The 20,720-nt window shown below is 49.0% G+C and overlaps 14 protein-coding genes across 14 annotated transcripts; 5 read left to right on the top strand and 9 right to left on the bottom strand.

The window, feature by feature from the left end:
- Window positions 1-225: 225 nt before the first annotated feature.
- On the bottom strand, window positions 226-1,456 carry MGL_0709 (uncharacterized protein; the record flags this gene model as incomplete). The annotated part of the gene is made up of 7 exons (XM_001732064.1): window positions 226-401; window positions 455-554; window positions 602-736; window positions 780-1,095; window positions 1,130-1,208; window positions 1,242-1,353; window positions 1,442-1,456. 7 exons carry the CDS (start codon window positions 1,454-1,456, stop codon window positions 226-228), a joined length of 933 nt encoding a protein of 310 aa, XP_001732116.1.
- A 553-nt stretch (window positions 1,457-2,009) lies between these two features.
- Window positions 2,010-2,480, top strand: MGL_0708 (uncharacterized protein; the record flags this gene model as incomplete). Its single annotated transcript, XM_001732063.1, has 1 exon — window positions 2,010-2,480. One exon carries the CDS (start codon window positions 2,010-2,012, stop codon window positions 2,478-2,480), a length of 471 nt encoding a protein of 156 aa, XP_001732115.1.
- A 1,751-nt stretch (window positions 2,481-4,231) lies between these two features.
- MGL_0707 (uncharacterized protein) lies at window positions 4,232-4,564 on the bottom strand (the record flags this gene model as incomplete). Its single annotated transcript, XM_001732062.1, has 1 exon — window positions 4,232-4,564. The coding sequence occupies one exon, from the start codon at window positions 4,562-4,564 to the stop codon at window positions 4,232-4,234; it is 333 nt and encodes a 110-aa protein (XP_001732114.1).
- A 726-nt stretch (window positions 4,565-5,290) lies between these two features.
- MGL_0706 (uncharacterized protein) lies at window positions 5,291-6,094 on the bottom strand (the record flags this gene model as incomplete). Its single annotated transcript, XM_001732061.1, has 1 exon — window positions 5,291-6,094. One exon carries the CDS (start codon window positions 6,092-6,094, stop codon window positions 5,291-5,293), a length of 804 nt encoding a protein of 267 aa, XP_001732113.1.
- Window positions 6,095-6,876: 782 nt separating this feature from the next.
- Window positions 6,877-7,505, bottom strand: MGL_0705 (uncharacterized protein; the record flags this gene model as incomplete). Its single annotated transcript, XM_001732060.1, has 2 exons — window positions 6,877-7,435; window positions 7,468-7,505. 2 exons carry the CDS (start codon window positions 7,503-7,505, stop codon window positions 6,877-6,879), a joined length of 597 nt encoding a protein of 198 aa, XP_001732112.1.
- Window positions 7,506-7,774: 269 nt separating this feature from the next.
- On the bottom strand, window positions 7,775-8,317 carry MGL_0704 (uncharacterized protein; the record flags this gene model as incomplete). Its single annotated transcript, XM_001732059.1, has 1 exon — window positions 7,775-8,317. The coding sequence occupies one exon, from the start codon at window positions 8,315-8,317 to the stop codon at window positions 7,775-7,777; it is 543 nt and encodes a 180-aa protein (XP_001732111.1).
- An 83-nt stretch (window positions 8,318-8,400) lies between these two features.
- MGL_0703 (uncharacterized protein) lies at window positions 8,401-9,099 on the bottom strand (the record flags this gene model as incomplete). The annotated part of the gene is made up of 1 exon (XM_001732058.1): window positions 8,401-9,099. One exon carries the CDS (start codon window positions 9,097-9,099, stop codon window positions 8,401-8,403), a length of 699 nt encoding a protein of 232 aa, XP_001732110.1.
- A 153-nt stretch (window positions 9,100-9,252) lies between these two features.
- Window positions 9,253-10,037, top strand: MGL_0702 (uncharacterized protein; the record flags this gene model as incomplete). Its single annotated transcript, XM_001732057.1, has 3 exons — window positions 9,253-9,260; window positions 9,464-9,816; window positions 9,868-10,037. The coding sequence occupies 3 exons, from the start codon at window positions 9,253-9,255 to the stop codon at window positions 10,035-10,037; spliced, it is 531 nt and encodes a 176-aa protein (XP_001732109.1).
- A 205-nt stretch (window positions 10,038-10,242) lies between these two features.
- Window positions 10,243-11,421, top strand: MGL_0701 (uncharacterized protein; the record flags this gene model as incomplete). Its single annotated transcript, XM_001732056.1, has 1 exon — window positions 10,243-11,421. The coding sequence occupies one exon, from the start codon at window positions 10,243-10,245 to the stop codon at window positions 11,419-11,421; it is 1,179 nt and encodes a 392-aa protein (XP_001732108.1).
- A 288-nt stretch (window positions 11,422-11,709) lies between these two features.
- On the bottom strand, window positions 11,710-11,961 carry MGL_0700 (uncharacterized protein; the record flags this gene model as incomplete). Its single annotated transcript, XM_001732055.1, has 2 exons — window positions 11,710-11,819; window positions 11,919-11,961. The coding sequence occupies 2 exons, from the start codon at window positions 11,959-11,961 to the stop codon at window positions 11,710-11,712; spliced, it is 153 nt and encodes a 50-aa protein (XP_001732107.1).
- Window positions 11,962-13,004: 1,043 nt separating this feature from the next.
- On the bottom strand, window positions 13,005-15,063 carry MGL_0699 (uncharacterized protein; the record flags this gene model as incomplete). Its single annotated transcript, XM_001732054.1, has 2 exons — window positions 13,005-13,960; window positions 14,016-15,063. 2 exons carry the CDS (start codon window positions 15,061-15,063, stop codon window positions 13,005-13,007), a joined length of 2,004 nt encoding a protein of 667 aa, XP_001732106.1.
- Window positions 15,064-15,926: 863 nt separating this feature from the next.
- On the top strand, window positions 15,927-16,624 carry MGL_0698 (uncharacterized protein; the record flags this gene model as incomplete). Its single annotated transcript, XM_001732053.1, has 2 exons — window positions 15,927-16,451; window positions 16,547-16,624. The coding sequence occupies 2 exons, from the start codon at window positions 15,927-15,929 to the stop codon at window positions 16,622-16,624; spliced, it is 603 nt and encodes a 200-aa protein (XP_001732105.1).
- A 685-nt stretch (window positions 16,625-17,309) lies between these two features.
- Window positions 17,310-18,245, bottom strand: MGL_0697 (uncharacterized protein; the record flags this gene model as incomplete). The annotated part of the gene is made up of 1 exon (XM_001732052.1): window positions 17,310-18,245. One exon carries the CDS (start codon window positions 18,243-18,245, stop codon window positions 17,310-17,312), a length of 936 nt encoding a protein of 311 aa, XP_001732104.1.
- Window positions 18,246-19,281: 1,036 nt separating this feature from the next.
- Window positions 19,282-20,556, top strand: MGL_0696 (uncharacterized protein; the record flags this gene model as incomplete). The annotated part of the gene is made up of 1 exon (XM_001732051.1): window positions 19,282-20,556. The coding sequence occupies one exon, from the start codon at window positions 19,282-19,284 to the stop codon at window positions 20,554-20,556; it is 1,275 nt and encodes a 424-aa protein (XP_001732103.1).
- Between the last annotated feature and the right edge of the window lie 164 nt (window positions 20,557-20,720).

The following is a 20,720-nucleotide window of genomic DNA, read 5'->3' as shown; positions in this document are numbered from 1 at the left end:
CGTGAGAAATTCCTCGACGAAACTATCACTAGCAAGAGAATCGCGGTAGTCTGATTGCATGAGGAGTCCGGCTCGAGTTGTCCGACGCACCTGCGATAATATGTTCAGTATCATCAACGTCCCGACGCTCAAATGCATCAGCCAGGGCAGTCATGGCCACAATATTGGGATCATCTTTGTATCTGAGAAAACACACAGCTTTTGTTAGCATACATTGGCTTCTCTTCATTGCAGCAAAACGTACGGCTTCGTCTCCTGCGAGTCAAACACGTTGATCCCACTGCCCATGAGCATATTTGCCATCACCAAGTATTTTAGGACTTGAATACGCTGTGGGCTCCCGGCCTCATCATAGTTGCGGAAGGCTTGGAAAAAGTCCACCTGTGCCGCCTCCCAGTTTTCTACCGTTAGAGAGACAATCATTTGCATGCTTCTTGTTGACTCCGATACATACTTTCGGTCATGTGCATTTTCCCACCAAACTCACGTATCACACCCATCGTGCGTGGGTGCGGAATGGCATTTTGCACGTTCATGGCTGCATTGTACGTGGCCTAAACATGTAAGCTCGGCCATAATGCAGCATCTCGTAGACACGAACCTTGACCATGCGCAAGTTTCCAGTTTCTCGATACATCTGAATCTCTAACGATAGCAGCTCCAGCACTGTTGTCCCCTGAGATTGTATGTCGCCATGACTCGCTTCCATTAGATGCGTTCGTAAGTCACCAAGCACCTAACGTGTAAGCATAGATCGAATGCCTAAAGCATGTACGCACCCTGGCGAGCCGATCCCACTCGCGCCGCGCGAGCCATAATCGCGCGAGCTTTAGTCCTATCTTGGTGCGTAGGCGATCAGTCTGAGACACGGAGAGGGTGTTTTGTGTTTGAGAAAACCATGCTTCCACCAGTTCCAATGGCATGCTTATCGCTGCAGACACACGATCCAGAATCGAGCAGATGGATTTTTCTGCATAGTTCCGCGTGACCACTGAATGGGTATAGTGCAGTACGTGTTCGTACTTGCCAAGAGCGTCCAAGAAACGTCCTAATTGTAAAAAGATCTTACTTTGCTGTTTCAGAGCTTTAAAGCCCCTGGAGATCATTAGCGAGTGGCCTGCAAACTCACCATTCTGTCTGTGGCGTGTCTTGATCCACAATGTTTTGCAGCTCACGCAAGGCCGCCACGGGATCATTCGATTTCATGGCTGCTGTTAGTTGCTTTCTAGACGAAAACATACCCTTGGCATTATAATACTTGTTTTCTACATCTGCATCTCCTTCGTGCTCGTCGTCATCGTCCTCGTACTCGAATTCATAATCCTCTTCTTCCAGCGCGTCATCCATCATAAACTGGCGAGTTAGTTTCACGTCCGCCATATGCCATTTTCTTTCCCTTTCACTCATTCGAAGCTTTTTCAAGACCATATCACACACTTACCTCATCGTCCGACATGGCTCATACACGTCAATTGTCACCAGCAGCGTGGATCAATATCTGTCCTACTGTGGAGCCCGTCGTGATGCATGTGGGGGAGCGATTCGCGACGCGGCGCATCAGTTGAGGAAATATGCTCACCTACATGTCAAATGCTGCCAGCCTCAAAGCCGACGAGAGGAAACGGATCGGGTCCAAGCAAGCGACTGAATTCGTCTCACCGCCTCTCTCTTGTCTGAGTATTGATCGCTATGTCTGTGCCTGTACGTTGCGCAGTCATTGCCAGAAGCGCGCTAACCATATTAGGAGAAACTGTCTGTGTACCCTGAGAGGGACCGCGAAGTAACCGTCGTTGAGACTTCAACAGAACTTGAACGCCAAGTGTCACGCGCCCGTCAGGCCGTCCAGCAGTACACAAGTGGTGTCTTGGCCTCGGTTCGGTCCGGCGTCAGCTCGGTAATTCATGCGGAAGACAAAGTAGAAGGTACGCTGTGGCAAACGCAAATGACATATTTTTCCTTTCGTGATTGTGTGGTACTAACGACTATCCCCTATCTTCCCCACAGACCGCATGAATAGCTTGATTGCCAAGGATGAGACAGTCACGCCCAACGGACTCTACGTCGGCGTGGTGACTCTAGCAAGCATTGTATTCACTCGTCATGGCTCGTTCCCTATCCGATGGGCCGTGCCTCCAGTCGTCCTGCTCGCCTCGATGAAGTACTTTCTCCCGCACACTACGCAGAACATTGGCGAGTACTATGAGACGAAGGAGCAGTCGTATGCTCCGTCTTTCAGCAAGGCCCGCCGTGAGCAATGGGACCGCGCTCGTCAGTTCTGGTTCACCGGTATGGATCACATGCAGATGACGCGCGAACGTGTGTCCGACACGTTCGCATCGGGTCTTCATGATATTGAACAGTCGACTGGGCTCAAGCTCAGTTCGCTCTGGCACAACCGCTTCGCTTCGTCGCCATCTTCAGCGAGCAGCAATGAGCTGCCGGCAACGCACGAGCACACATCGTCGAAGAAACTTGTTTAGGTCATTGTATCTCAATATAATCATACAAATTTCTCTCCTTTCATGCCGCACTTGGCACCATATGTATCATCTAGCCCCTTTTGTTATTTGTTATATTTTTCTTTTTCTTTGTGTGTGTATTGGAAAGCAAACGTGCAGCGAGTGACTGCGCTGCAGGTGTCAGGCTTTGTACTGCTTTGGATGGGAGCTTCCTGTCGCGCACTCTTCTCGACGGATGTTCAAGTCTCGTGCGTTCCTTCGCATCTTGTGCTTGAACCCAAGCTTGCCGCATATCTGGTGTCGAATAACCAGGTTCAGATGAGCTCGGACCAGCAAGCAATCGATCTTGACTCCAGCCTATTCGTTCACGCAAAGAGGCATCACTTAGCTCGCGCCTGAGTCGTGCATGTTTTTCAGCTCGAAACGTCTTACGGAGTTGAGCATTGATTCCATAAGGATCAGTCCACCTTTCAGCAGAGACTTGCTCAAGCTCGGCGACGCGCTCCTGGTATGTATGGGCATTCTGTTTCTGCTGTTGCTGCTTCTCCAGCTGGGCAAATGCACCGTCGCGTTCCGACGTCCCAGGTGTCTGATGATTGTCTTTCGTTGGGAACATTCAGAATTCATTACGTACCATGCAAAAGAACGTCATCCTCTTCACTTGGCTGCCATTCACGGACTTGCTTCCGAGCACCCGATACAACCACATATTGCGCATTCTTCCCAAGTTAGCTGAACATGCATCGTGCAGTAAAGATAAGTCGCACCTTAGGATCTGTACGTATCTCAAAGTACGCTTGACACGAATGGCATTTGCATCGGAACGTCCATATAGGCGTACTATAATACGAGCCAGTCGGGATTTTGTCTGCATTGAAACGCACACCTTGCGCAACGTGATTCTCACAGGAACCGCTTCTTTTTCAGCTTGTTACGCGACATACCACCATATGTTGAAAGGAAGCTCGACTGCATGTTGGTTAGACCTGAGAATAGTCACACGCACACCGCACAGTAGTGATTCGCGTGCCACTCTTTCGTGGACGCGAGCTGCCTTCCAACGCCCTTCTTTCTGCATCCTCATCCCGAGGTCGGTAGCGCCCCACTATACATGTAAATATAGAGTGCAGCTATTACATACTCCCAAAGCCTTGCATGGTGTCGCAGTCAGCTCGACTCCTCCCTCAGGACAATCGTGGCAATCCACACAGCATGTCACCCAATTCTCGCAGGTACAGCCTCCACACACGTCACACACTCACAACACTTGGCCGACTGATGTCCATAACTGTCTTATCTCGCGACCCCTACGGCAGCATCCTTTCCTTGTAAGACCAATAACATTCTCGGGCTGGATCAGCATGTCGAAGCCGGGTGAGGATCTAACATAAGTGCACCGAAAAACGTACATGATACAGAATTGACTTGTCGTCACCATCACGAAATGATTCCATCTGTGCATCGAACAGCCACTCCAAAGCCAAGGCAGGTGTTTTTCCTGCGGCGTCAACATCCGGATGCCTCGATGCTTCAGCGTGATCCATTGTGGGAATAAATTCTTGTATGCGATGCAAGATCGCGGCAAATGAACGTCGAGGTAAAAGCGCCCTATGGAGCCTGGCACAGGGATGAGAAAATGCGGTACATACCCGCGAAGATAGTTCCACGCGCTTGCGCTATTCGGAGCCAAAGAGATCTTGGATAATGCATAACTGATAAAAAATTTGCGTGTCAGTATGTGCGTGCATTGGGGAACTCGTGCTTCTTCGAACTTACTTGATTTCATCATCACGTTTCGGTTCCATGTCAGGTGGGAGTTCGCTTCTCCCTTGCATCGCACGCCCAAATATGCAAAACCATCGATGGTTGAATGCACTGTTATTTCGAACATCTTTTTGTATCATGGAATCAGCGTAATTAATGTCAGCTTCCCACAGCTGTGGATATTGTCCGGCACCAGCTGCCTCGACTTTCACGTCGCGCGGTCCAAGACCGCCAAAATGGGCGAGCACCCACTGACGATAGGCCCATGTATGATAATTTTTCGAGTCTTGGTCAAGCGTGGCTGAGATAAAGTCCATTTCTCGGGATGGATCACCAAGCATCGATACAATCACTTTGCGATGCTGCCTGGGAGAGTCATGTTAGGACAGCCACACGTACCATACCTGGTAGTTCTTCATATTCATAAGCGCAAAATGATCAAGAAATTCTAGCTCCTTTTGCAGACAACCATACGCATCCCCTCTCGATGCCATACGGATGAGCACTTGAGCTCGAGACTGCCATACTGTGTAATTAGCTGGATTCATATGCACCAAGAGCTCCGTAAGCGCTAGTGCGCGATCCGATACTTCCATAGAGCCTTTATCTTTGGACATAAGAGCCCGATAAAGACTCATTGCTTTGGCATCTGATGTGTAAGTTGGAAAAATGGTCACACACATACAATCTGGGTCGTACAAAATAGGACATAACGGCTGAGGTCCATCATCTTGAGCTACGGGAACAACGTCATCCCATATGTGCGAATCCAAACTAAATTCGTTCATGCCTTCTTCAGAATCAGACGGCTGATCTACGAGTTCGGACAAAATGACCATTTGTTCGGTTCGAAACAAGCCTTATATACGCAGGTCTGTGCTAATGTTTGTCTCTCGTTGGATTACAGGCCAAAGGTCTTCCATGTGTGGAGGAGACAACAAAGAAACCGGCAATGTCATTGTTCATTTCGCTCGAAAAATTTGTTCACTTGTTTTTCCAAGCTGTCGATGATATCAGTTCCACCTTGATATGTGACCTACACGAATCCTTACTACAATGTGCAATGGCTAGGAAATTTCCATCAGACTCCAGAGACAATCAAGCGGGTGTGAATGTAAATGTATAACATGCTTGGGTACGTCCCTTAGCGCCGCTTCGACATCTGGTTTCCGCCAGCCAGGTATTTTAATTCTGAGAAAGACCGGTTTATTTGATACAATAGGGACTTCAACACATGACATGTCCAACTTACTGGGCCACATGTTGTGATATCGTAACACGGCCTCCAAAAGCTTGATACATTCATGATGGTGCTTGTATCTGGCCTGAATCTGATGGAGCTTCGACTGCATGTTCTCGTCTAACAAGGACGCACTTACTTGAGGCATGTTTTGGCTACGAAGCACCTCGCTCTTGCCGTCGATCATAGGCGTGTATGGATCCAATGCAACTGTGAGGACCGTCTTGACACCTTGAAATGGGCCTGCGCATGCAGACGAAGTCTTCGCGAGAGGAAAAAACAGTTCCATATCATCAGCATTGACAGAGTCAAGGTTTGTCAGCGCCCCTGGTTCCATCGCGCAAAGAGATGCGAGTCCGTAATGATTCAATGGCATAACGCCACGCACAGCTTTGAGTTGCGTCTTCGCTGCGCGAGCTTCACGCCGCAAAGACTTGGACTCACGGACATGCGCTTCATCCTTGAATTTGTTACCAAAGGCTCGGATAGCGAGCGGTGCATCAGTGACCATATTTTCAAACAATCGGGCACCAGCACCACCGGAACTAAAGGCACGAGCACTCTGAAGACCTGGGCCATGACATGTAGAAACGTGCAGGCCAGGACCTCGTGGGAGATGTACACGTTTCATAGCAAACGCAGCCAAGGGCGATGAGGGAGTACGTCTTGTGGAAAACGATGCAGGCTCTCTAGAAGATGCCCTTATGCACGCCATGCGTGCGTGGCTAGGAAGAAAGACACGGAAAGCACCATTCAAAACAGGAGCAATTTGTCCCAAAGTGGTTTTGATCACATTTTGAATTCGATGGAAGCGTTGACGAGACCTTGATGGATGCAAGTCACTGTGCAATTTTGGGGGCGAACGACCTCGCACTCGCACGGACGTGGCCAGATGTCTGGACTTATACTGCTGTGCTAGATGTAGCTGCCTGACCCATTTTGCAAAGACCCGTGACGAGTCCATGCGAGTTGGACCTGACATGGTCACTTCTAAATGCACGCTTTACGAAGACAACTTGTCTTTGTCTGCGTGTCAGCAGTCTAATACCAATAATGGATGGGACATGCGTGGCAAAAGCATGCATTTTATATGCATACGACGTGGAGTGAATCAAGAAAATTTGCCACACCCGTGATGCGTCGTGAACGGCAGGGCAGGCAAGATCCGGAGTTGACTATTGAACCGAAGTAGCACATCGGAGCTTTCTTACATGTAAATTGAACTCGCAATGTCTTGAAAGGTTTTCCTATATAGGAGAGGATAAGCGCTGGACAGATCATTGGGAGCTGGTCCCATTTGTAGAATGTGCATATGATTGAGGCTGTAGCGTTTCTATCAGAGGGCAGCTTTGACGAAACATCCCGCTAGTTACGAGTTTAGTGTCAGTCACGGTGCTCCTCCTCAGTTATATATTACACGAGTAGCAGAAGCGAGACGCCGAGTGATATCGAAACAACAAGAAAGTGCGGGATCGCATGACGCAACGCCGAGCTCAAAATCAAAATTGGAAAGAGATTCTGGTATTTGCCTTGCCCATTAGAACCAGACAATGGCTTGAACCCTAACATTTTGTCAGGATCATTTGTCTGAAGATCTTGACACTTGGGTATTACACATGCAAGCTTTGCATCTACGCTCGCTTGTACACGGTACCAGCATTCCGCATAGTCCGACGAAGTACAGCAGGTGCTTACGACGTACTCGTCCCAGCTAGCCTGTTGATTTACAGACAAATCATTTGACATTTCACAATGACCTTTGGAAGTGTCAGCTTGGAGTGTCGCTGTAGCACCAGGACTGGCAGAGCCAGTGCTCTCGAGATGATTGCTGGTATTGTTCTTATCAACGCCAGACGGATTTGACGGAGTCGCTGCGGTGGTTTGTGTCGGCGTCGCACGCTTCTGATTTTCTTGAAGGTAGCTCCACGTCTCATTTTGGAGGGATATAGGTTCAAACAAACGAGGATCCACGCTAGAGCTGTTAGTCTCAATGTCAATACATACGCAAATTCGGGGACAATCTGAGCATGTATAGATGCCATACTGAGCACAGACACACTAACTAGCAGCCATAATGTATGCATATTTGATATTAGACACGTTCTTGTTGAAGCGTTAGCGATAGAATCGCTCTCGCTCAACTCCCTCACTGAACGACACCTGAAGCGACAGAAAACACTACACCGTCGTTGGGATAAATATGCAGTACAACATCGGAAACTCCACGTGGTAAGATTTGCTTGCATGCACACTACAGAACTTGTGGGGTTGAATTCCTCCACGTCTAAACGTTTTGCGCTAGTTAATCAGCCTACTCAGACGCTTCGTTTGGGTTGTTCTCGACGTGTTGGATGGTAGCTACCATTGCACGAGCAAGATCCTTTTTCAAATCATCGAGATCTTCCAACCCTGTAGATATTCGAACAATTCTTTCGTCGGCCCTTGAAGAAACAACGGCGCGTTGTTCTATCAATGATTCGACACCGCCCAAAGATGTAGCAGGAACAAAATATGTGAGGAAATGTGCGACATATTTTGCATACGAGGCTTTCGCTAGGAGAATACCAAAGGTGGGTGACCCGCCATCGGGAAGTTGTGAGGACGGGTCAAATGCATGGTTCTCTTGAGCAGTTTCTGCAACTTCTTCATCGTAGGTTTCACGAGGCTGGAGAGAAGAGTGCCATACTTGCTTCACAAATTTGCCATTGGAAATTTTGTCAGAGACAGGATCAATAGGGTCTTTTCCTGCCGTTAGGCTATGCAAGAACTGCACGAGACTCGTGGCTGTCTTCGACTGGTGGCGAACACGCAAAGGCATCGTACGCAAGGATCGCAACAAAAGAAACGTCTCCATATTGCCTGGAACGCGCCCATTTAGGCTCCGTTCATACCAAAGCTGTACGAAAGTCTTGTAACATTTAGTTGCAAGAATCCCCATTAGCAAATCGGAATGTCCGCCAAATACTTCGTGCCTGAGTGCACGACAAAATCGGCGCCATGAAGAAAGGGATCCATGAGTGGAGGTGGCGCAAGCGTCGCATCCACAACCAAATAACCATTGGCAGCACGCGCACGGTTGGCATAATGCTCGATGTCGCGCGCTTCCCCCGTCGGATTCAGTGGTGTTTCGAGCCAGACCAGAAGTTTCCCTTGACTGATGTTTGACTCATTTTCAGCTGGTACTCCAGCAAGAACAGGATATTCGTCATCGAGATCAATTACTTTCACATTACGACCGCGGCAATACTTGTGAATCACTTCGTGTACGCCAAAGTAGCCCTCACGAATTGCAATCACACTGGGCAAACAAAAATCCAAGAGTGAGTCAGAAGCTGAGAGCCCTGATGAGTATAAGAGCGAATGTGCACCCAGTATACCAGAAATTACACGTTCAGCGCGAGTGCGAGTATCTTGCGTATAGCGGCTATACACATGGTAAGGAGCGACGTCTGGGGCACTCTCAAGGTTGTCAGCATTTCGGGCAAGTGTGCTGTCTGGATGTGGCTGGCGAAACGTCGTGCTCATAGAGATCGAAGGAGCAACAGGGAATGCCTCATCTTTCGTTTCGTCAGGCTGATCAGCGTGTAAGACCAAAGTATCGAGTTTGGGCGGATCTGGAAACGTCGGCTTCGTCATAGTTCTCAATATGGACGGAGGATGACAAAGCTACGTTATACTCGATGTACTTATTCGTGCTCAGTTGACGTACCTACTCACTAGAAGTCATCCGTCTTCTCCATTTCGAACTAAACCCTGTCACGAGCGCAAGCTGACTAAGCAACCACGAGCATGTCCATGTGCGTAATGACACCATGGCCAGTCGCTATACTTCCCATAGTTCTCGGCCCACTGTCCGTGCGTGATCGATCAGCTTCACGAAATGGGACAAATCATTTCGGTGTTTCTCCCACCGTCTGTTAGGCCTGTAAGTTTAAGGCGCCACTCATGTGCAGTATTGGGACTCGGTGACGGATAATTCACTCAACTTGTTCCTCTTCAGTCTATGCGTGCCTCTGGCCGTGTATTTGCTATGGCCTCCTGAGGCGTCATCGCCTGCCAGTATGCCAAGTACCAAAGAGGCCAGGTCTCTTGCTCCAAGTGCACAGTACTCGACCTTGCCACCCGAACACTCGAAATCCATTGAATGGGTGAAATATACTCCTCGAACACTAGCGTTGCATGATGGAACACATGCGAGCCAGGATGGCAATACAGACAAAATTCTTTTGGCTATCAATGGACAAGTTTTTGACGTATCGAGCGGTCGAAACTTTTACGGACCCAATGGTCCTTACGGTAACTTTGCCGGCCGTGATGCGTCTCGCGGCATGGCCAAGCAGTCATTTGCCCTAGGTACGTGTCGTTAGGTTACTTTACGCATCCTCGCTGTACTAATCACGAAAGATGTCCTTACGCCGATTGATCAACCTATCGACAAATTGGAGGATTTGACGGAACTTGAGAGGCACGTGTTTATCGAGCTAACTTGTAGGAAAAATATGGAGGACTGGGTCTCGCATTTTGCTGGAAAGTATCCAATCGTAGGAGAACTTGTGAACGAAGATGAGCTATGAGCGTTTCTCAGCCTTCAAAACAAGACGTTGTCGTTTCAGGCGCTAGTGCCCTAGCTCTTTGTCTCGTGCTTTGTAGATCCAGCTCTGGTTGGAAATTGTTGTGGAGGCATCTTCGCCTAGCTCTATCCCATGAAAGTCTCTCGCCTTTCTTTGACAGCACCCAAATGTGGAGAGCCTGGAGCAACGCGTGCATCAAGTTGCCACCATGCTTCGACGTTACCTGAAGAGAGGGACAGTGCGACGCATACAATGCGCTAGGTATTCGCAGAAAGCCTCGGATAAGTTGTTTGAAGATGCGGTGCGTGAGGAAGCGCAAGAGTCCTCAGTGAAAACGCCACTTGTCCTTCAAGACCCCAATGATCCCGTTTGGACGGGGGACGAGCGGCTAGAGCACACTGTGTTGCGCATGTTAATGGACAAGTATAAACCATTGCGTAGGCAGGAGGATGGAAGAACGGCAGAAAAAAATCGCCTCGCTCGGGCACAGAAGCCCACGGATCTCCCAACTACTACATCCTTGGAAGAACATTCACGGCACACGATACTCAAGCCGCACACACCACAAGGCCAACCATGGAATGCGGTGTATGTTCGCCCATCACATGCTACATCCAATGAACCACAAGTATATCGGGGCAAGTATCTTTCGCCTGAGTCGCACAAGTCTGACATGGCAAAGCAATTAGCCAAGAGAGGCATCACCTCATCACAACTGGCGTTGGATGATCGGAAGGCTATGGGCGAACTGCGCGACTCACTGCGTCGGTCTCTGCATCGCGATAGGATAGAAAAGGCGATGGATATTCGCCTACTCAGATACGATAAAACGCGTCTTGCTGACGCAAAAGAAAAACCGCAAGATGAAGAAGTTAAGCTGCCCTCATCATCACAACAGCCTTTCTTGGCTATGGTAGGCGCCACGAAAGGGCTAGCAGGGATTGCTGAGCAAAAAATCGTAGAGGCTTTAAAAAGTGGGCAACTGCAAGCGAATTCATTGCGCGGCAGACCAATTCCACGCGATTACAATGAAACCAATCCGTATCTTCAGCGTGAAGAATTTGTATTGAACCGCATGATCCAACGGCAAGGAGCGATGCCACCTTGGGTCCAGCTGAACAATGACATGCAAAGGGACATACTCTTTCTACGGCAGCGTGTGCAACATGCATGGATCTGTCGAGCATTGAAAAACCTTGATGAGACGAATGCTTGGCTGGACTTGGCTCCCGTCGGTGTGCAATGGCATGCTAAATCCAATGACGCCGACAATGACCTGCCGTCATTCCGGATTGAGCCGCGTAATGAAGCTGAGCAGCGGACACTCGAGTGGGTGCGAGCTTTCCGGGATGCCGCGTGGATCCCGGCAAGAGTCAACATACCATGAAGCAGCCGTGCATCGACTGAATCAAGTGATACGTGCGTATAATCATGTGGCACCAGCATCGGCGCGAAAAATACTGTATACGAAGCCGGCGTTTCTTGCCTCGGCAATAGAGCGTGCGTATCCTCTGTTGGTCGAAGCTGTAAGTGCCAGGATTCAGGGACTTCGACAATGCGGCGTTTCCATGGCCGCACAGAAGATGCAACAACGAGACGAAGATAAGTCGCATTGGCTTTCATGGCTTTGGCGATAATGTATGTAATAATGCTTGCATTTGAACAGGCATGAGGTTTACATGACCACACACTCCTGGTCGTTGCCTGTGGCGTGTCGAGCGATATCACGGGTAAAGTCAAGCGAACCACCGCCTTTAGGACCTGCCAAGTTGACCACAACAATGCCTGCATTGTGTTTGTCAACATGTGCATCCAAATGATACCTGTTGGAGTAAGCTGTCAGTAAGGCAAGGCGTGGCTTTGACGACGGATTTCCAAACGCACCTTGACAATAAGCGTTCGACGGCTGGCTTGATATGAGCAACATGGTCTTTTGAATGCAGACCCTTGCCGACAATAAGTTTCAGCTCTGTGTAGTTTTGTGCTTGTGCTTTTTGAATGGCCTCCTCGACTTTGATAAGCGCCTCTTTCACGTACAAGCCGTGAAGGTCGAGAGTATCTGGGGGACTGTCAGCATTGTTTGCTGCAAAGATCCACTGCCTCGCCTCAGTGTTGAGGCGTTCCATGGCCGCCTTGTGCTGATGACCTTCCTGGCTTAGTTTCTTTGCACCAGCGCCATGCGCCTGCGAGCATACGCTTGCTGGGACTGCTCAAAGCAATGTGCCATCTTGTCGCCTTCAGACTGGGCTTTGCTTCGCAGTGCTTTGTAGTGTGGATTCTGCGCATTTTTGTTGTTATCGTCAAAGTCGTGAATATTTGCATTGGCTCCCAGGATCTGAGCGGAATTCGCTGCTGGGCCTCCAGGTGCGCTGTAGGCCGGGCCATAGCTAGGCTGAAACCCTTGCTGCGTCGGGTATGCTTGCTGAAATCCATGCTGATTGAATGCTTGTGGGGGGTATCCTAGGCCCCCCGTTTGATAAGCACCCACGCCAGCATCAGCTCCGGCACCGCTACCACCATGTGATGGTCTGCCCTTTCGAAAGAGTTTGCGGAGGAGATACTACGCCATCGTCAGTAGACACCCAAGCAACCTACGCGGATACCTCTCTGCTGTGAGCCTATGTACCACGTACGCGAATCAAATATTTTTCTGTATACTGAAGTATGCCTGTACAGTCCATTGCCGTGATATCTTTTTTCGTCTAGTTCTTGTGGAACGCGTTACCGCAGGTAAGACCAACACGGTCTTGTTCTCTGCGCAAGAAAAACACGAAAATTTGTAAGAAAAAAACAGCTTTCTATCGGCAGTTGGAGGAAGGGGGCGAGTGTTGTGTGTCGACATTATTAATTTGTTTTTACACACCAACCCATTCATTTAGACGTGTCAGGAACGATGTGCATCCTTACAACGATGTATTTGCGTCCGGTCTGCGAGAATGAATTATGCCAATGAGATTCACATATGCAAAATTAGAGCGGCAACGGGCCTACTTGTACATTTTGTGAAGCTTTCCGTGCGTGCAAACGATTGTGTCGCTTCATGGCGCTGCGCCACAACGATTTGCCACCGTGACGAAGTCGAATCATAGCGCGTTGTAGCGATCCCTGCGTCATACTGGGTGAAATGGACGGAGTACTCAACGTATGACAGCGATGTGTGAGTGTTTGTGCGAGGAGAGCACGAGATTTCGGCGTCGCTGGCATCGCACGCCAACGTGCTTGTCGTCGTAGCCACATGGGGGACCTATTTGAGGCTTCCAGCACACGGTTCATGAACGTGTCACAGCCACGCAATGCATGCCCAAGATCAGTAGATGCAAGAACTTTACGCTTGAAATAGGGCGCATTCAATGTTAGGCCGGCTGCAACGTCTTTCCAAAACGCTGCATTCCGCGCATAATAATGGGCATGCCATTCTGAATCGACACGACGAACCTTCACGTACGCTCCGTCAAACGAGCCCAGCACATACGTATCGGCGCCACAATCAACCCATGCATAGGGGGACAGTTCTTTGACTGATTTGGCCGCACCCATACTCATCGCCTTTTGTAGTTCATGTACATCGTCAAAGTCGATAAAAGCGACGTGTTCAGGTGGTTCTAGGAATGATTTGGATGCCTGAAAAGTTTTGTTAGTATACGCATGGACTGTTGCTCTCGTAGTATCATACCGATGACGTGTGCCATCGACAACGGTAGCCTCGTCCGATGCAATATTCTGCTCTTCCAAACCTAAGAGAGTAGGTGTGCATACAAGGTCATTGTGTGCATTTCCAACAACATCCAAGATCAGACAGTCGGATTTACCCGCGCTTTTTCGCATACCACGACCGATCATCTGTGCGAATAGGTTACGAGACTTGGTCGGGCGCATAAGCAAGACACAATCAATCCCCGGCATATCTGCGCCCTCTGTAAGAATTGCTGCACAGCGTGTAAGATAGATCCAAACCATTTTATGACTGCTGCAGAAACGTACCGCAATTGATTAGTACAGGAAAATCAGCGCGCTGAAATGACGCAAGCAGAGATTCACGCTCGGTCAAACGCATGGAGGCATGAATTCCACGAGCATCAATACCACGGACTTGAAACTCTTTTACAAGCGCATGTACATGTGCAACATCCACGGCAAATACAAGCGTGGATTGACGCGTGGCACCTGCTAGATCCATCCATGAGCGAACGACCAATTCATTAACGTCAGGTCGATTGACCACATGTGCTAATGATGACACGACGTAGTCACTGGAAGTTGTCGATACTTTCGACAAATCAAAGTCAGCTCGAATCAATGTAAATCGCACGGGACATAACCACTGTTCGTCAATCATATCAAGAAAGTCTTTGTGGAAGACAATTTCTTCAAAGACGAGGCCCAACGCCACACCGTCATGTCGCGTAAAAGTAGCAGAGAATCCAATGATGGGTGTCGTTGCATCGGTGGTAGATCCATGCTTATTTGATGGTACAATCGCTTTGTGAAAGTGAGACAGAACCGATAGGTAGCTTGGCGACGTCGAATGATGGGCCTCGTCGACAATCACGCACTTGAATTTGTGGGGGTTGTATTTCGCGAGACGTTTCGGCTGCCGCAGCGTCTGAACAGTCGCAACAGTAATGTCTGCTTCACCAGAAGCTACGTGACGCGCGCCCTGATCCATGTCCACAGTCATGTGAGGGAACATGCGTTTGGCGCGCTCAGCTGCTTGCTGTGCAAGTGTGATGCCGTTTACAAGGATCAACGCATGTGATGTATTTGCTTCTCGTGAGAAAATGCGCGACACAAGTTCAAGAAACATCGTCGTTTTCCCGCTCCCGGTGGGTGCTGAGACCCCGATCCGCGTGAGGTGCTTTCGTTCGAGAGCGTCGATGCAGGCATCGACACATTCCTGCTGGTACGGACGAAGCTTGACTGAGCCGGAGGTGCACATTCGAACACCGTAGTATCGCACTTCATAGAAGCGCGTTACTAATGGCAACGCAATGGCGATGCGCCAACGCGCAACGCCACGCCAAGACGCCATCCATGAACGAGTGGGCAAGTGACAGATGTGTGGAGGAAAACACAAAGCAGTTCGGCTCAGGACAAAAGTCGTTGAAACGGCCAGGACAAGATCTCTCGGACTAGGCACGTAGTGTGGAGAGTTTGCGCCCGACATGTCTTTCCACACGTGCCAACGATCTCGATTACGACGATGATTTGTCAATTTCTCCACGGTCATAGGATAAGATTTTTTAAACGTGGTCCCTCCGCGCCTCTTGTCAAGGTTTGGAACAGTCCAAAAGCAATCAACATTCAACTTTCCTTACGATTCACAACCTCCTACGTCGCACTCTAGAGCGAATTGCTGTAGTATCATGAGTACCAGAGCTGCATCCCATGCTGGAACTTGGTATTCCTCTCAACGTACGTATGCATGTCGCTGATGAGCGAGGTGATGATCTCGATCAGGCACTCTTTCAGTGGCTGAAAACAGCAGCTGAAACAACTACGAACGACGCGAATATTCCGTCTGTGGCTCGCAATCCTATGGGACAAGGGTCTAAGGCTATCATCGCACCGTACGTGATAGTGCAAGGCTGATTTTATACAGGCACGCTGGCTACACATTCTCAGGATCATCAGCCGCCTGGGCGTACGGCTGCATCCGCCCAGACGACATGTATGTATGATGCCTGTATTCGCACAATAAAGGCTAGTTGGAAAACGATCCGTCGATTCTGACATTTTTTCAGTGATCGAGTGTTTGTTCTGGGTCCTTCTCACGTTGCGTATCTGCAAGGATGTGCCCTATCGCCTTTCAAAAAATTCGCCACACCTTTGGGTAATCTTGATGTGGACGAGGGTGTCGTTCAGCAACTCCGCAGTACGAAGATGTTTGCAATGATGTCGGAAGAAGTCGATGAGGCAGAACACAGTATCGAGATGCACCTGCCCTACATATACAAAGTGTGGGGCGAGCGCGATGTAAAAATTGTGCCCGTGCTTGTTGGGCATCTGCCAGAGCAAATGAATTTCGCATATGCTTTATGCTTTGCCCAGTACTTCGCTGACCCGCGTACGCTTTTTGTCATATCAAGCGACTTTTGCCATTGGGGTAGCCGCTTCCAATACACGTGGTATCAGCCTACGTCTACAAGCAAGGGCATCATGCTCTCGTCGGCGAACAAGAGCTGTATCGAACCGAAAATGCCAATTTACCAATCCATTCAGAACTTGGATGCCGAAGGCATGTCGGCCATTAGCTTTAACAAGCACGGCTCGCGACGTGCACGACAAGCATTCGCAATGCACTTGACGAAAACGGGGAACACAATCTGTGGTCGTAACCCGATTCTTCTTCTGCTCACGATTCTCGAGATTCTCGAAGATCGCGGTGCCATGTTCGAATGTCGCTTCACTCATTATAAGGTACGTTTTTTTCCGCATGAAATCATGCATCCACAAGCACATATATATTTATTGATCTTGTCTTGATGTGCGTGGTACTAACAAGCATCATGCAGCAAAGTAACGCCTGTTGTCATGTGCAAGACAGTTCAGTATCCTATGCTACCGCTTATATCCGCTCATCCACCCAGTGAGGCTTGGCCGCAGCACGTTGAGTGTGGATCCTGGACATACGGTCCCGAAGCACATCAATCGCTTCGTCGCCTGAATCCGTGTCAATAGCCATATTACAGCAGAACTATGATTTTTCTCAAATTTTACGCACCTGATACGAGCTCTCCGTCATGGAATGTCTGCACATGTGATACATCCACACCATTTTGACGGTCCTTTTCAATTCCATCAAGCAGGCGAGAGGAAAAGGCTGCCTCAGTCGATAGCGCTGCATACCGACGATTGGTTTCGACTTCTTGATAGTATGGACGAATGTGCACATTGTGCCAGTTGATTTTGCTGCCTAGGCCACTTGTGGTTTCCTCTGACGAGGGCGCATCCTTGGCATGCTCGCGCTCCCACTCCTCACAGATGGACCAGTCAGCATTTTCCACGAAATATCGTGCCCGATGCTCCATGACACTTTGCATTTGTGTCTGTTGTGCCATGAGGTCAATGATACGCGCATCAGACACCTCCGTCTCACTCTTGGCGTTAGGGTCCAAAGCGGACGGAGCAACGGGCACTCGCGGATCAAAGTCAAGAATGTCAATGTCTAGCCAAGAAGCACTGCTCTTTGACACCCACGCATCCTGCTCGTCACTGCGAACTGCATATGCTAGTAAGCCTGTTGGAGAAAAACGTGTTAGTGGACCTGATCAAAATTCAAAACGTACTGGGATCCCATGCGCCGAGCGCTACAGTCGCTTGCCTATCCTTTTCGCCATGCGCGTCATATTGAAACTCGATCAAATGGATCGGAAGCATGACTGGATAGCAAGCGAACATATCGAACGAAAGTTTGTCAAGCTCCATTCGAAGCATAGCCTTTGTATCGTCAGACCGGCTTGTGTCAAGATTCGCCACTTGAATCTCAACACCAGGTAGAATCGTGAATCGCCGATTAATATGCAATGCAGGACCTTCCGAAAGTAGATCGACCATCGAAGTACGAAGGTCTGCCGCCTTGCAAATATCTGGTAGCGATAATGGAGATATGTTAAATGGGAGCACACTAATTCCTTCTGGTATCTCAACGTCAGGAAACAGATGGCGTTGGCGTGAAAAAGGTGTATATGTCATGGGCTCGTCATTCGGCGTGATAAGGGCCTGTGTTGGAGGAGGCGAGTTGTCTGTGCGTGGGGGAGGTGGTCGAAGTGGTAGAGTGTCCATAGGCTTCCATGCATTGCCTGGGAAAGTTGAATTGGTCGAAATAAATGATGCTCGTGCTGAACCATTATCACCACGGCATGGAAGATGGAACATGGCGTCGACTACCCACATAGGCACGTACACTGCTCGCGAAGACACATAACGCATAACCGATTCTTCCGAATCGGTAAGCCAACCAAGACCGAGTGCCTGTGAGACTGCAAAACCAGCGCCACCCCAGCGACCCTTGATGATAGGCAAGAGCTGCTCCAGTGCGGCAAGACGCGCACGATAAATAGCATCTGCGGAGGAAAGCTGGAAGTCTAATGCCGACACTTTATTTTGCCGAACACTCAACGAGTTGGAGAGTGAGCGACACAACATATTTGGCAAGACCTTACCGCGTGCGGTCGGCCGCATCACGACGCGCGCGAGAGTCGTCGCCGGCATAATACGAGCTAATAAATGGCCGTGCACAACTATCTCATGTGTGCAGACATGCGGCGAGACACACGAGAGCTACGGTAGTAATCACGTGATATACCCCAGGTACGCCGCGAATCAGGGGCCATTATCTGGCTTTCTGCTTCGGATCGGAGGTCTAAGGGTAACCGACACTGAGATCCACCATGCTAATTAGTCTTGTGATAGAAATAAGAATGCCTTAAAAGCTCGTCTAGCTCCAGCGATGGTTTCGTGGTTTTCATGTGCCTATTTTTTTGTGCGAAATTCATAGATATAAAAGTCATCAGGGATACAGTCATGAACGCTGATATGGTTTGGCTTGCTTAGGTAGCTGACGTATGAAGGTGAACACAACGAATCAAGCTGGGGCGAATGGTATCGGATAGTCAAAGCGCCGTTACACGAACGAACTCCCAAATACACGATCTCATCAGCACTATTACGTGTGGCTCGCCTACCACCCTTACATTGCATACGCGTTAAAACTATTGCATTGGGAACGAGCCGCAAACCGGCCGTCTTCACAACGAAGCTTGCACGTGCTGTCATGCAAGGTCTATGTCCGTAGAGCCACTGGAATTGGTCTTCTATTTTGTGCATTACTTGGCGTGCACCTCATGATTCCGAGATTGAGCGACAAGCTAGAATTACACCAATCTTAGGCGAGCTTATCGAATCACCGGCCCTCGCTCTATTTGATTGCAAACGCACAGCTGAGACGTCCAATTATTTGTGAACAAGATCACGTGAATTTCAAACCAACCTTCCCTACTAGGACATGCTTTATTTTATCATCGGAAAATGTATCGACAATATATGAAATTTCAGGTCTTGCATAATATATGTATCTCCGCAAGAAGGTTTTTATGCAAATTAGGAAATGGACTCCAGCAGCATTGTTTATGAAATCGGGCTGTGAGATTTCGTTTATCGATATAAACAGCCTACCGGTCCATCAATTTGTTCGGCGTAGCGAAGCTCGTCAGAACTCTGTTTGCTAGCGATTGAGTTCGGACCTACCATGCACTTTACCCGAACGTGGCTTAGCTGCGCATTAGCACTTACAAGCCTCTTAGCTCAGCTTGTATCGATCGCCCAAGCACAAGGCTCTCCAGAGGCGCAGGCGACTGTAGAGGACCTGGGCAAGTCAGACCCGATTGCGGCTGCCCAGAAAATTCTCGAGTTTCCTGGGATTTTTGATCCTGATCAGTCATTGTGGGCTTCGGATGCAAACATAACCGGTACTGGTGATTTACAACAAGTTCCGTGGTCGCGCGGTGCATTTTTCACCTGGAATCCTTGGACAATTGGGACTTACAAGACGGGCTATCTATGGCTACCGGAAAGGTTCAACATGTTTAAGCTGAACCGATCACTTGTGGTGTCGAAGAGCGGCGACGATATTGCCATCGATCCCTTCTATGTGAACAAGCACTACGATCCAGAAAAAATTGAACGTGCTATCATTTTGATACCCGGTCAATGGCGTGATTCTTGGAAGTACTTGAACCTTCTGGGTAACGCATACCGTGTAGCACAAAAGTATCCAGAGCTTAATGTTGGTTCGGGCAAGGTGCTAATGCTGTCGCCCACATTCATGGATGAGGTAGACCGTAAAAGGGGTGCGATGAAGAAAAATGAAATCACATTTCAAAAAGCCGGCTGGTCGGCCGGTGACACAGTGCGTCATCCACGGGCATTCAAGCACATGAGCTCATTTGATGTTCTGGACTTCTATGTTTCAATGCTTCTTGACAGACAACAATTCCCGAACATGAAGACAGTTACGGTTGCCGGTCACTCGATGGGTGGTCAAACATCGATGCACTATGCCATGTTACGGGATCTGACCGATGAAGACGCTCGTTTGAAATACTGGGTTGGTAATCCAGGCTCGTACGTGTGGCTCAATGACACACGCCCCTTTAGCACTGCGAAATGTCCTGAATACGGCGAATGGCCTTACGGCATGTCGGTACACAAGAGTATTCCCAAATACGGACGCAAAGGGTCAGGCAAGAATGGAGTTCATCGTATCGAAAATTTCCTGAAACGTCGCATCCATTTCTCTGTATCACTTGATGATAATGGCCACGGCCCGGAAAACTGCAAGGCGAATGCCCAAGGGGTCTCTCGTGTGTGCCGTGCTGCCGAATGGGTTGCCCAGCGGGGTAATTCGACGGAGGGCTGGTCTAAATCGCACACTATTGACTTTATCCCTGGTGTGTCTCATCAAGACTATCCTGTCATTGCTTATTATGGTACCCTCAAGTTCCTTTTCACTGACCAAGAGTAAATGGATTTCAGACTGATGAGTATGAATGGAAAGCGTGTGGAGAGGGGACTCCCTGAATCGATCGCATTTTATCCAGTCTTCGGCAGTTGCTCACTATTTGGTTTCTACTCGAATGTTTTTGTAGTTGCGACAGGTCTTCAGAGCTTTTGCTGCCTTGCTACGCT

The sequence above is a fragment of the Malassezia globosa genome (genome assembly GCF_000181695.2).
Source record: "Malassezia globosa CBS 7966 chromosome Unknown mgl_sf_1.2, whole genome shotgun sequence".
Taxonomy (NCBI): domain Eukaryota; kingdom Fungi; phylum Basidiomycota; class Malasseziomycetes; order Malasseziales; family Malasseziaceae; genus Malassezia; species Malassezia globosa.
Note: the sequence above shows the minus strand (reverse complement) of the source record. Positions and strands in the feature narration are given on the sequence as shown.